The sequence below is a fragment of the Perissodus microlepis genome, chromosome 16, assembly GCF_051167445.1.
Source record: "Perissodus microlepis isolate ML-2025 ecotype Zambia chromosome 16, ASM5116744v1, whole genome shotgun sequence".
Taxonomy (NCBI): domain Eukaryota; kingdom Metazoa; phylum Chordata; class Actinopteri; order Cichliformes; family Cichlidae; genus Perissodus; species Perissodus microlepis.
Genome location: NC_140476.1, coordinates 6,134,607 through 6,146,885, shown reverse-complemented (window position 1 = coordinate 6,146,885; position 12,279 = coordinate 6,134,607). Strand labels below are relative to the sequence as shown.

Genomic DNA, 12,279 nt, shown 5'->3' with positions numbered 1-12,279 from the left:
TAGCCCAGGGGTGGGCAATCTCAGTCCACGAGGGCCGGTGTCCTGCAGGTTTTAGATCTCACCTTGGGTCAACACACCTGAATCACATGATTAGTTCGTTACCAGGCCTCTGGAGAACTTCAGGACATGTTGAGGAGCTAATTTAGCCATTTAAATCTGCTGTGTTGGTTCGAGGACACATCAAAAAACCTGCAGGGACACCAGCCCTCGTGGACTGAGATTGCCCACCCCTGTACTAGCCCCATGCAAACAGGGCTTTAGACTGTCTGTGAAGGTTCTCAGTCATCCAGGTCATCGTAGTCCAGACCTTCCCAAAGTGTGGGGCCCGCCCCCTAGGGGGTAAAACCTGAAGATAGAGACAAAATACTGTTAATCTGACTATCTGCCATTTTGCAATTCATCTCATGTAAACAATAACATGGCGCACAGCGTGACGTGAAAAAAGACACATACCTTTGACGTTGCGTGACGAACTCTGTATTCCTCGTCCACACGTAAACGCAAAAAAGGAGTTTTAAAAAATCTCCGTGTTCGGTGATTCGAAACGCAGTTTACGTGTGGACGAAACGGCTGCGTTTTCAAAAATACCCGTGTAGGTGTGGACGCAGCGTAAAAAAGTTAGTAGTTTATTTTCTTACTAACTGTAATTTATTGCAGATTACTTGTATTTGCTTAATTGTTTACTAAATGTCTGAGGTGTGAAATAAGCCGCAATGGAGCAAAATATGGGTGTGTGTGGTTGGAGGACGTGGGTTAGGGTTACATTTTTCTTGTAAAACAAAGGGGGGCCTAGCAAAAAAAGTTTGGGAACCACTGTAGTCTAAGAAGCTTGGAAAGAAAAGCGTCTGGACTTCTTTAAGTTGCTTGAAGACGTTTCACCTCTCATCTGAGATGTTTCTTCAGTTCTTCAGTGATTAGGTAGAGGTTCATTAGGAGGTCCATTGTCCCTCTTGGGAGAACACTCCCACAGGGCTTAAATCTGGGATTCTCCACCATTTGACCCTAGAACTGACGAAGCTTCTCGGATAAGAGGTGAAACGTCTTCAAGCAACTTAAAGAAGTCCAGACGCTTTTATAGTAATACAAAGACAGATGATAAAAAGCCTTTCTAGAAAAGATGGATTTTTTTTGTGCAAAAGTCCCCAATGTGGTGAATAATTAATTGATGTCCTAATTGTTTTTGCTATAAGATACTATACTGTATACACCCAAATACTGTATAGTACAGTATAATAATCCCAGACGTGTACTTAAATATGCTGACAAAAGAAAAACAGACACAACCGTGCGTACATGCCTCTTCATTCCTGAAGTGCTTCTCATTCTGTGACACATAAATCAGCAGCGCCGAGATGAGGACCAGTGTTTGGAGACAGCGGCTCAGTTGTGTACACGTCCTGCAGTCCAATCTGCTAATAAATCTGAGATTTTCCACAACTTTCCCTTGAGGGAAACAAAGAGGCCATAACTTTCACACAGACTGAGACAGACAAGAAAGAAAAATATGTGGATGTAAAGCAGCAGAAGTGTACATTAGGAAAAAAGAAAAATACATCGGGCAAAGAATGAGGTTTAAGGAATTCCTATCCCGCATAGATGCATCAGAATTCTAATAAAATAATGAATATGGATTGAGAAGGAGAAAAAAGCAAAGTGATAGGGCATAGTTGCTTGGACCAAAGCTCTCCCATCATTCCTTTGTGCTTTGATAATATCCCAATAAGTCCATACGAAGCCGCACTCTGGCACACTCGACCAGCACGGACGCAGAAAAGCCTTCTGTTACTCGTTACGCCTCGCAAATTGAATTTGCACAGTGAATATTTCGGCCGGGACATGCCAGATGCAAAGATCTGGATAAACATAAAAGCACACAGGGAAGCCGTGTGTTTATATGCCAGTGCAGAGAGCTGGAGAAAGTTTTCTAGCGCACGCCCTCCCACGCTCTTTTCCACGGTGGAGAGCGAGCTAACCTGCATGGAAATCGGTTTGCTGCTTGAAGTAAAGCTGGAACGTCCACCTCTGTGTTTGATTTTCTTCCGTGAAGGTTGAGATTTGTAGAAATAGGCATAGCGGAATTTGTTTACCCAAATAATGAATCGATTCATTTTTTCTCCGTGCCGCACTGGTGGGGTCGTTGGTGGGGTTATTAACATATTCAGATCTGGGAGAATGACATCGGTTACATAACGTGTCAGTGTCTGGAGTGTGTCAGCGGCTAGCAGGAAGCTTACTGCATGTGAACGCCGTCATATGAGCCAGGGATATCTGACATGGACTTTTGTCTGCAGGAAATGGGCCCTTGTTTAATGCAGTTAACAGAAGCATGTATGGAATGCAACAACACAATTATCCTTTATTATATTACACTCATTTGAATACTGCCGATAGCATCAACACACACTCTCACCAGGCTTCCTCCCCACGCACCGCAGAGCCCGGACAAAGGCTTTGTGTAGGTTTTCATCTAAATTCAGACATTATTCAGAAGCCATGGTTACACTGGACCCATTGCATTTCGTTCTATGGGCTGTTTGCACGTTTGATTCTGGTCAACAATATACCTTATGTGTGGGTCTATAGTACTGAGCTTATCTTGCAGTAGTGTAAAATATCCTTTCATTTTCCATGGGGGTGTTTAGATACACTTACAGAAATCTGACTTCTTAAAGCATGAAATCTACAATGTACAGCTGAGGTTGACACAGCAGCTGTGGGTACTTCTGGCTTTTCTTCCAATAGATGCTGAAATATTCTATGTTTATATATATATTTTTATTTTTTGAGTGCGGGTCCCAACTTTCTTTTCTCTAAAAATGCATGTGGTGAGATGGAAAAACACACAAACTTGTCCATTTGTACAAAATGAAATAGCTGGTAATAGACAGACACGATGTTACTGATGGTTACATCCTCATGCAATAAAGAGGATATATGTTGTATCACAAGACAGCTGAAGGTGCAGAGGGTATAGCAAACATTTGTCTTGAAACTGTCATTGCTGCTTTTAATAGAAGATAAGAATTTTAGGTGTGAAAATCATGCTTCCTTAGTTTTTAACTAAAGAGTATTCTGTATCATAAATACAGTTTTGAGATTTTTAAAGTAACAAACCTGCTTTAAAGTATGTTGAAACATCAGTAACTTGATTAATTTGATTGTGTGCAGTTCTCTGCCTGCATTGGTATGTATGCATTAGGAGCCATGGTTCCCCCGTGCAATATGAAAGCCACATAGATTTGATATTAGAGCAGTATTTCCATAGATGGCAATGATCATTGCAGCATTTACATAAATATATGTATCTGTAATTCAAAACACATGCAGTGTTTCAACAGGAAAAATGAGGAGAGGACCAAAATAAGAGTTTAATGTCTAGGTACCAAAGTTTAGAGTTCTTTAGATATTTAATTCTGGACCAACATGGCGGACTCGACTGACGACTATCCTGAAACGTTTTAATGCTCACGCTTCTATTGAAAAGTAAATTAATGCACTTTTAGTTTTGCCCATGCAGACTTCTCGTGTTGGATATATTTGTTTCATTCAGTGGTTTCCTGCTTTTTGACCTGTGGCTATCCCATTGCTAAGTGCTCACCTGCTTTTAGATAAATATTTGCTGTGGTTTCTGGTGGACCCTGACTCTGACTGCAACAGTACAATGGCACCAAGTCCCAGTGAAGCAGCTACTTAGCACGAGGGAGAATGTGAGCTATTCTAATGTGGGCAGACTACCTACAGTCTCAATCTGAACTTCTAATCAGCGGTTACATTACAGTGGCGCCATTCGCTAATTTGTCATTGATATTGCATCAAACATAATTTAATTGCAAATAAAATGAATGAATTTTATTGGTCATGACAACTGAGTTGCAATAACTAAATAAATGTTTTGGGGCCTTCATGAACTTGCTCTCTATGTTCTGTTCTGCCATTTTGGCCGCTGTCTTCGAAATGACGCATTTAATGATTACATTTCCACTTATTCTGTACAGTGCATCAGACCTAATAACTGTTTATCTGATGGCTGATTCTTCGAATGAAATGCAGCCCAGTCAAAGTAGTGTTCATTGTTTTGGGGCTCACCAAACAAGACCCTTCATGGCTATTTCTGCTCCTTCCTGACAGAACAGTACAACCCTTAAGTCACATATCAGCACTAATGTTCTCCTCTCTGTTAATATCTTTTTCCCCCCCTTGTGTTTTACTTACTTTCTTATATTCTTAATTTGCTAGTGTGCTTATCCTGCTGCATGACCCAGTTTGAGCTAAGCTTTAGCTGTCAGACAGAAGGCCTCACATTTGACTCTAGAATACTTAAGAGTACTTTGGTATACACAGGAGTATCAACTCAATAACTACAAAGCACCCAGGTATTCTGGCTTCAAAATAAGCCAAAATCATCACCCTTCCTTCATTGTGCTGACATTTGGTATGATGTGTTTGTCGTAATATGTTCTTTACATGCAACTTTGCAAACCTAAGCCATGCATCAGTCCATAAACTTTAGTATTTAAAATGCTAACTGAGCTCTTGGCTTGTTACGGTTTCTTACCTGGCACAATGCTCGAGCTGACTTGGGGTGAATTTGTTTGAATGTCCACTCCTGGGATTATTGTGGCATTGTATGCCTGCATGCCCCGGATCAGCAAACTGCCAAAACTTCTGCCTTCATAGAGTTGCTAACGCTTGCTGATGATCAGTTACTCAGGTGCGTTTGAATAGGAGCAACTGGCTGCTACTTGCTCCTTTAACTTTTGTGGAGGAAGCAAGGATGTACTTAGTTTTTCACAGAACTGCCTCTCTGTCTATTGCATTTGCTTATTACTTTAGTAGAAGTTGAGCAGAGCTCTGGTGGGAATAAGATGAGGTCACTGAAACTCCATGCACTAATAGACAAGTTTACCCCCACAGGCACACGAGAAGTAACAGCAGAGTAAGAAAGATGTCAATCAATCACTGTCTGCACATGCCCACACAGCCCTGAGAAGATTAGACAATATAAGTGAAAACACCTGTGTGCGCAGCTATGGACCGTCGAGCGTAGCATATAGGCTTTTATTGCAAATTAACTTTAAAGAAATGGTAGTTTTAAACACACTGTTCTGTTTGGTATTACTTTAGCTATCTTTCTGAGCTTATAACAGATAATGAAAGGGCCTAAACATGGTTTACAGTCAAGATAAAAGCATGCTCTTGTTCAAGTATGCAGACTAGATATTGCAAAAACTTGATCACTTGAAATTCCGTGCATGTGAACACTCTGGGTGATGACTGACTGCAGGTGGATGAGCTGTCAACAGCATGGGGCAGGGGCAGGGGCAGCGTCAGGTGAGAACACTGACCAGGCCCAAGGAGCCTGGGCCCCCGAAGGAACAGGGAGAGAAGAACGGTGTGCTGTTGAGCGCGAGTGATAAGGATGGGAGGGCTAGAATAACTTGTAACTGAGGTTGATTTAAGGCAGACGTAAATACTGTATCCTGTCATCTCCAGGCACACTTCACCATGTAAGACAAAATTCTCTAACCTCCTAGGACCTGGCGTCCACATATGTGGATTTTGGGTTATTTAGACCAAAATTCTCAATTTTGCTCTACAAGGGCCTGATATCCACTTACGAGGACATTATACCGCTACTGTTCTATCGTAATTTTAAACGAATATCCTCATATGTGGCTCTCGTTTTTCTTAGAAACAAAAATTAGGTAAAAAAAAAAAAATCTGGTAGTTCTTTGGTTTTACATTCATCAGGTCCCAATCAGCACAAATATCAGAGAAATTAAAAATGCATGCCGTGGAAGAGTTCGGGTCTTAGGAGGTTAGAGGTTAGAGGAGCTTAGAATATATTAGGACGGTGGTGACTGTGACAGACAGCATGAAATCAGTGAAAAAAGTGTTGCTCTTACCTCATGTGACACTAATTGGAACAGACTGTATCACGGTCGAGATATTGCATTTCACAACTAACAAGCATTCATGGAAGGGTTCCATTGAAGTAGTAACAGCCACTGTGTTGGAGCCTGTCTTAAATTTAGGCACTGTCTTTTTGCATATCAGCTGCTTCCATTGCTAAAGGGACTAGAATCATGTAATCTGATTAAGGTCATTTCCTGTTTAGAGTTAACATTCCTGTATTCCAGATGGGGTAACAGCTATAAAAGAGACTGTAATGACCCAAGGTGACTCACACATCCTCAACCTTGTGAATCTAATCAGCCGTCCAACATCCCAGTGGCAGTTATCCAGTGACCCTTTTAAGTTTGGTTTTGAGAACTGGCAGATAGTCAAACATACTTTGTTTCAAAAGTACAGTGGGTTGTTTATACAAGTACATAGTGCTAGCTAATTTGGGTCTTTTAAATTCAAATTGTTAAGGCTGGGACTGGAAATTGGCCAATGAATCCGGTCACCCGATCTAATAAATATTTGATTATTTTGTATCCATATCCATATGAGTATACAGCCCAACAATAAGCAAGAAAATCCACCGGTGGTTGAGCTCCAGCTGGGATTTTCATAACCACTAAATCATAGTGAGACTTCATCAATCGCAAAAACTCTGGCACTGAACCTGCCAACATTTACACATAGTTTGAAGGGTCAAAAACAGTGAAGCGAAGTCTGCGATACATGACACGAGCAATTCTTTGGCCAATATCTGCCCAACAACACTGCGCTAAGCTGCATGAAAGGCCTAATGAGACCGCACTTTTTGAAAGGCTGTTTTTTATTTTATTATTGCGGGCAGAGGAAGAATGTGCTACAGTAACACAAAGCAGACCCCAACATCGCAGAAATCCAGTCTTTAAGCAATGACTCAATGAGTCTCGGATAAGGAGAGAGGTGGAGCGGTAGCAAAGATGAAAGGTGCTCTTAGAGGTTAACAGCAGTGATAACCTCGAGGCCTAATCGTTCAAAGCTAAAACGGACGGAGCATAGCAATGAAATTCGAATATAGGAAAAGAGCAATGACAAAAGCCCTCTAGAATCATAAAGCTGCCCCGTGCTATCACCGGTCAGTCGGTTATGTAAGAGATGAAGGTACTAACTGGTGAAAATCCAAATGAGAAATGTCAGAAGAATGATACGAAACACTAACCAAGGATGAGAAGACTGGCATGCACAGGAAGGAAACAACCACCACGTTGACATCCTGTTTGTATTCATGCTCATCAAGCGGGCATCTTTTTCTAGGCGCACATCATTCGAATCTTCTGCTAGACGCCATTATCATTATACTCTTCCTGTTTATCAGCCTCATGCCCTCACGCTGAGCTCACAGAATGATTATGGAAACTGTTGGATGGTAATCGGATTAGTCCGAGCACTTGACAGATCATGAGTTCTGTTGGAGCGGTCCCACCGCTTTGTTCTTCTGTCTAGTTTAATAAGGTCTTACGGTACGAGGGGTCGGACGTGAACATGTACAACAACAGTCTGTCGTTACCTTGTCTTTTAAACTCAGTAGCTCCGAATCAGCACCTGCTAAACACTGTCCATACAGTTCTTGAATTATCAGCCTTATTTAAAGATGCATCCATTGTTTTTTGGCCATTTGGGGGTCACAAAAATACTTTTTTCAATTCAACATCATGCACAAAAGTTGCCATAAAGCCAAAACAGTGAGCTGAACGAAGTTAAAACAGTAAAGCAGAGGCGACTTTTAGATATTATTTTACATTAGTTTGTTTCCAAAGGGGATTCTCCTTTGGCTCTTTCTGGTAGCTCTAATTCTGTAGAAGCTTGTCCTTTGCTTGTTGTATATTCTACAGTGGAGATGGAGAAACACATGGGTGCTAACTTAAAGCATCTGGGGTTCATGTCGAAAATATGAAGCCATAATTTGTAATCTAAATATAGCTGCCAGTGTGCTTGTTGTTTACAGTGTTTCTCTAACTCCAAAGTAGCATCCACATAACTCACTGCTTGTCTTTCTGTTTTCAGGTGTCCTCATCATGTGTTCCAGCAACAAACTATGAGTTGGTAAGCAACAGTGTTTTCTTTTCTTTTTTCTTTTTTGTTTTGGTAATTGCTTCCATGCTGTACTTATTACAGTGTCCGTCTTGGTGCAGAATTGTTGCAAATAAGGTTGGAAAGTAACATGCTCTATCAGCTACACTAACACAGCAGTCACTATAGCAGATAATGGTCCATTATCTGGAGGCCCCCAGAGACAAACTTGTGATTTGGGGCTATATAAATAAACCTGACATTGCTCGACTTAACCGTTGTTTGGCAGCTCGTTTTCTGTTCTGATAAGGTTATAAAGGTTATAGCTTTTGGAATAAAAGTTTAAAAAAAAATCTTCTGGATAAGAAAGGTAAATAAAAAGCTGTGCTATTGAATCTGCTATATCATGATGACGACTTTTGGTCTTTGAAATAACACTGAGCAAAGTGGGACGTATTCTGGGTATGAAAAGATTCTGCAAGAGCCATAAAATATTCGCTTGCTCGGTTGCCTTATATGGTATTGACATACGAGGCTGTGTTAGACTTGGATATGATTCGCTTGCTCGCTTCATCAAATGTTGTGTGTTTAAATGGTTTTGGGCGCTTGACAAACCAAAGCAAATATCCCCTGCACTTTTCTGTGCTCACACAGAAAATATTTCTTGAAATTGTCTTATTTTGTTTTTAAAAGCAGCAGTAATTAAGAAAGAACATGTTATTATCCTTGCAGTTGCCTTGGCACTAGATGCCTTCTCCATGAAGACATCTGTTTGAGATGTGCAGAGGCATGAGGCTAAGCTCTCTGGGCATTGTTAAAGGCATGTGTTTGAGTTCATTGCTTTCTGAAACACCTTTGGGATGCAGAGGGCAAGACTTCACCGCTATCTGTTGGCCTCTATCAGTTTTCCCCCACCTTTTTCATCTGACGCACTCCTGCAGCCGTCACATGGACTGGGTTCAAGTTTCACCAATTTAGGTGTTGATCCAGGGTTTTAAGTAGTTTATTAGTAGTATAGTAGTATTTTAATAGTCAACGGTAAGGAAGAAAAAACAATTTATCCGCTAGACATATGTGCGTCATGTCAAAAATACACATATAAATAATATTGAAAATTTTAAAAAATATACATTTTTTTAATGCATTTGTACAGTTGTGTAACAGACACTGTATTCATTATCATTCATGATGTTTTTCATACCCACATTTTTCAAGCAGTGCGGAGGACACTTTGTTAGTAGTATTGAAATACAGATTAAAAAAATATTATAATATCTTAATTGGTTGTGTATTGCTGAAGAAAGCAGAGGCAAACAGTAACTGCAGGGCAAATCTCGACAATCTATCTCTTGAGCTTGCCAAAAGGCGTCTCCCTCGAGGCTTTTATGCCTGCATTAAAGGTGCTGATTGCCTCCATAAACACGGACGGGCTGAGGTGTAAAACACTGGTTGACGTGTCTTTACTGTACTGCTGAGGAGAGAGGAAGAAACACAGAAGTGTTAAAGCTGAGGGAAACAATGGATTTCAACACAAACAATGGCACTTTTTTTTAATTTTCTAAAAATACAACTGCAGATACTGAAGAGGAAATAGGAAGCATGAAAAATAAACACAATGGTGGACACCTGCTTTTATGCACCTGAAGTTTTCCAAAGACTTGTGGGGTTAAGTTTTGTTGGTGAGCTTTGCTGTGTTTGGTTTTTAAAGTGCAGTATGTATTACAGAAATGAGTAAGTTATTGTGTTTGTGCGTCACCTCTCTGGTGTGTGACAGGAAACTGGATGGTGTGTGTGTGTGTGTGTGTGGACGTGAGAGTGTGCATGCCTGCGAGGCCTGAGGTGTGCTCTCAGTCAGCTCTCCTCAGCCCTTGTTTGGTGAATTCCTTTGCTCACAGCCAAAGGCGACGTGATTTACTGCCCTGCATCAGGTACACTCTGATTGACCATATATTAACTCAGTTGGAGAAAAATGCTGAAAAAAAAATAGAAAGGTTTTTGTTTTTTTTTTAATCCAGACATTCCAGTAAGATTGACGAGCTACAACTGGAAGAAATTCAACTTTATTACCAGATGATCGCGCTCCTTATGTAATGAATCTCATGCAGCTGCTACTCGGCTACAGATGAAAATAAGCAGTGCTTAATGAGTTTACTATTTTATTTGAATTTGGATTTTTTTTTTTTTCATTTTTATTCCTTACATGTCCAAACAAAACTTAAAAAAAGTAAAATTTGGAAGCAACAAAATTGGTTCACAGCAAATGCATCTTGTTTTTGGCTTTTCATTAAACCACATCATCACGACTGCAATGAGGTGTTTAGTAGGTACTGCGGGAGCTTTTGAAATCTTTGATCTTCCTCAGCAGGTGGAGTTGAAATTGCAGATGTTCAAAGCCTTTTTTTCAGAGCATTTGAAGTGGAGTTTATTATGTATAAAAACTCAATTTCAAAAGTTTTTTGAGGTTTTCTCTATTCTTGGATCCTGGCTGTCACCAAGAGTGCCTATCCATAATGCCCTTACTAGGTATGCAGAGGCCCTATTGTCCTGCTGTTCAAACCTTTTTTGAGGGGGAATGGCCAGTCAGAAGAAACTTCGCTGAATGTCAGGGTGGCCTTTAAGTGTGAGGACCTAAAACCGGTTGGTTTTAAACAGTATAAAAGATGTGCAATGTAGCTACCCTGATGTCATGTACTGGTTTGTGAACTTCTCGCATAAAGTCTTAAGCTGACTGCTTTCTCGTAATCAGGTTGGTGTTTTGAAATTGGATATAATGAGTGAAGGGGTCAGCTGACAGTCAAAAACCGCATGTTCATTGGTTAACAACCATCACATCCTGTATAATTCTCCTTTCAGACTCAAATAATGGCAATAATTCGCAAAATGAACGTAATCGTTTGTTGAATGTGACCCCAAAGTAGTGACTGAGCCTTAAAAAAATTATCAGGATAATGTCTACAAAGGTCAGGGCCGAGGGCTATTTTCACCATATTCTACAGGAGCGAAGTCATTTTGCAACTACAGCAAACTGCCCCCTGGTGGTCATTTAATAGACTGCAGGTTTAAGGCAATTCTGCGAATCAGAGGGCCCTATAAAGGCCCAGTATAAGATGGAAAAATTATTATTTTGAACTTTAAATGGCGCAGACCTACTCTAGGAGATACCAAGAATAAAAGTAGGGAGCTGTACTGTAAATGAGCATAACTGATCCCCTTTGAAGGACCTGTTATCACAACAGCTGGGAGTAAAAGTTTGTTCTTGATACTGGTGTTGCTTTTGATTTAATCAAATATCATTAAAAAAAGAGTGCAGATTTATCACCATTATTTAAGTGTTAAGAGAATCGACTTTTCTCATTGCTTAAGGTAAATCTGTCTCCATAGCAACTGGTTTAAGGGCACAGCACAAAGCTAGTCCAACAGTGTGCAGGGCACTGTGTGAACTAAGCTGGATAGATGCAGCTTTTAAATGTACTTATTTTTATTCTGGTCTCAATCAAACTGTGGATGATAAAGCTAGATGAATGGTTGGAGTAATAATTTAGTAGATATGAATAAAACTTAACAGCACCAGCATTAAGTCAATGATACTGTGAAATTAGTGCTTAATGATTTTAGTATGTTGTAGCAATATACTGGTGACTACCTCTGGAGTGAATTTGAAATGATTCAGCCCACGACTGGAAGGTGATGCCAACATTTACTGTAAGTGATGATGTGCGTTTCAGATATCTTCAACTGTTGAAGATGACAGCAACTGCCTCCAACTAGCCCCCTCTTGGGTGAGGGGTGCACAGAGTGCCGTGGAGCATGCTGGGAGCATTCCTCAGATATTCCCTCATGTTGAGCTCATGTTGCCAGGAATCAGTTTTATTTTGCACAGCCCTTAGATGAGGGTACGTGGGCTGTCGTGGAGATGTTAGGTGTTCTCACCGGTGAGATAGGCTGCACATTTGTTCTCGCAAGTAAAGATATGCACACACTCAGAGAACCATAAACCACTAACACCTACGTCATCCACCATTTTTTTTAATATAGGTCTTGTGTAGTCAGGGAACAGGGCCAGGACATCGCTGAGTAATGAGTAACTGCAGGGCAAAGATGGTGTAGATGTGGTCCAATTAGTGCTGTGTTTAGAACCACACATATTTCCCCGATGTGCCCTGTGTTACGCTGTGTATACAAGCAGCAACCAGGGATCCGGTTACAAATTACAGAATGTTCGCAGAGCCCTGGGAAAGTAGGAACTAAAACATAAAATAGGCATGTTTAACATTGGACTGAGAGCCAACTAAAGCATAATGCATTGGTGTTTATCTTGTGCACAGCACA

General features: G+C 40.6%; 1 protein-coding gene across 16 annotated transcripts in view; it reads left to right on the top strand.

Moving 5' to 3' along the window:
- tns1b (tensin 1b) overlaps nt 1–12,279 on the top strand; it is a 193,605-nt gene that overhangs the window by 107,221 nt on the left and 74,105 nt on the right. For all 16 annotated transcript variants that reach the window (XM_084908935.1, XM_084908943.1, XM_084908945.1 and 13 more), the window contains one exon: nt 7,945–7,983. In XM_084908935.1, the coding sequence (XP_084765061.1) occupies nt 7,945–7,983 (39 nt within the window). The remainder of the gene's footprint in view (nt 1–7,944; nt 7,984–12,279) is intronic.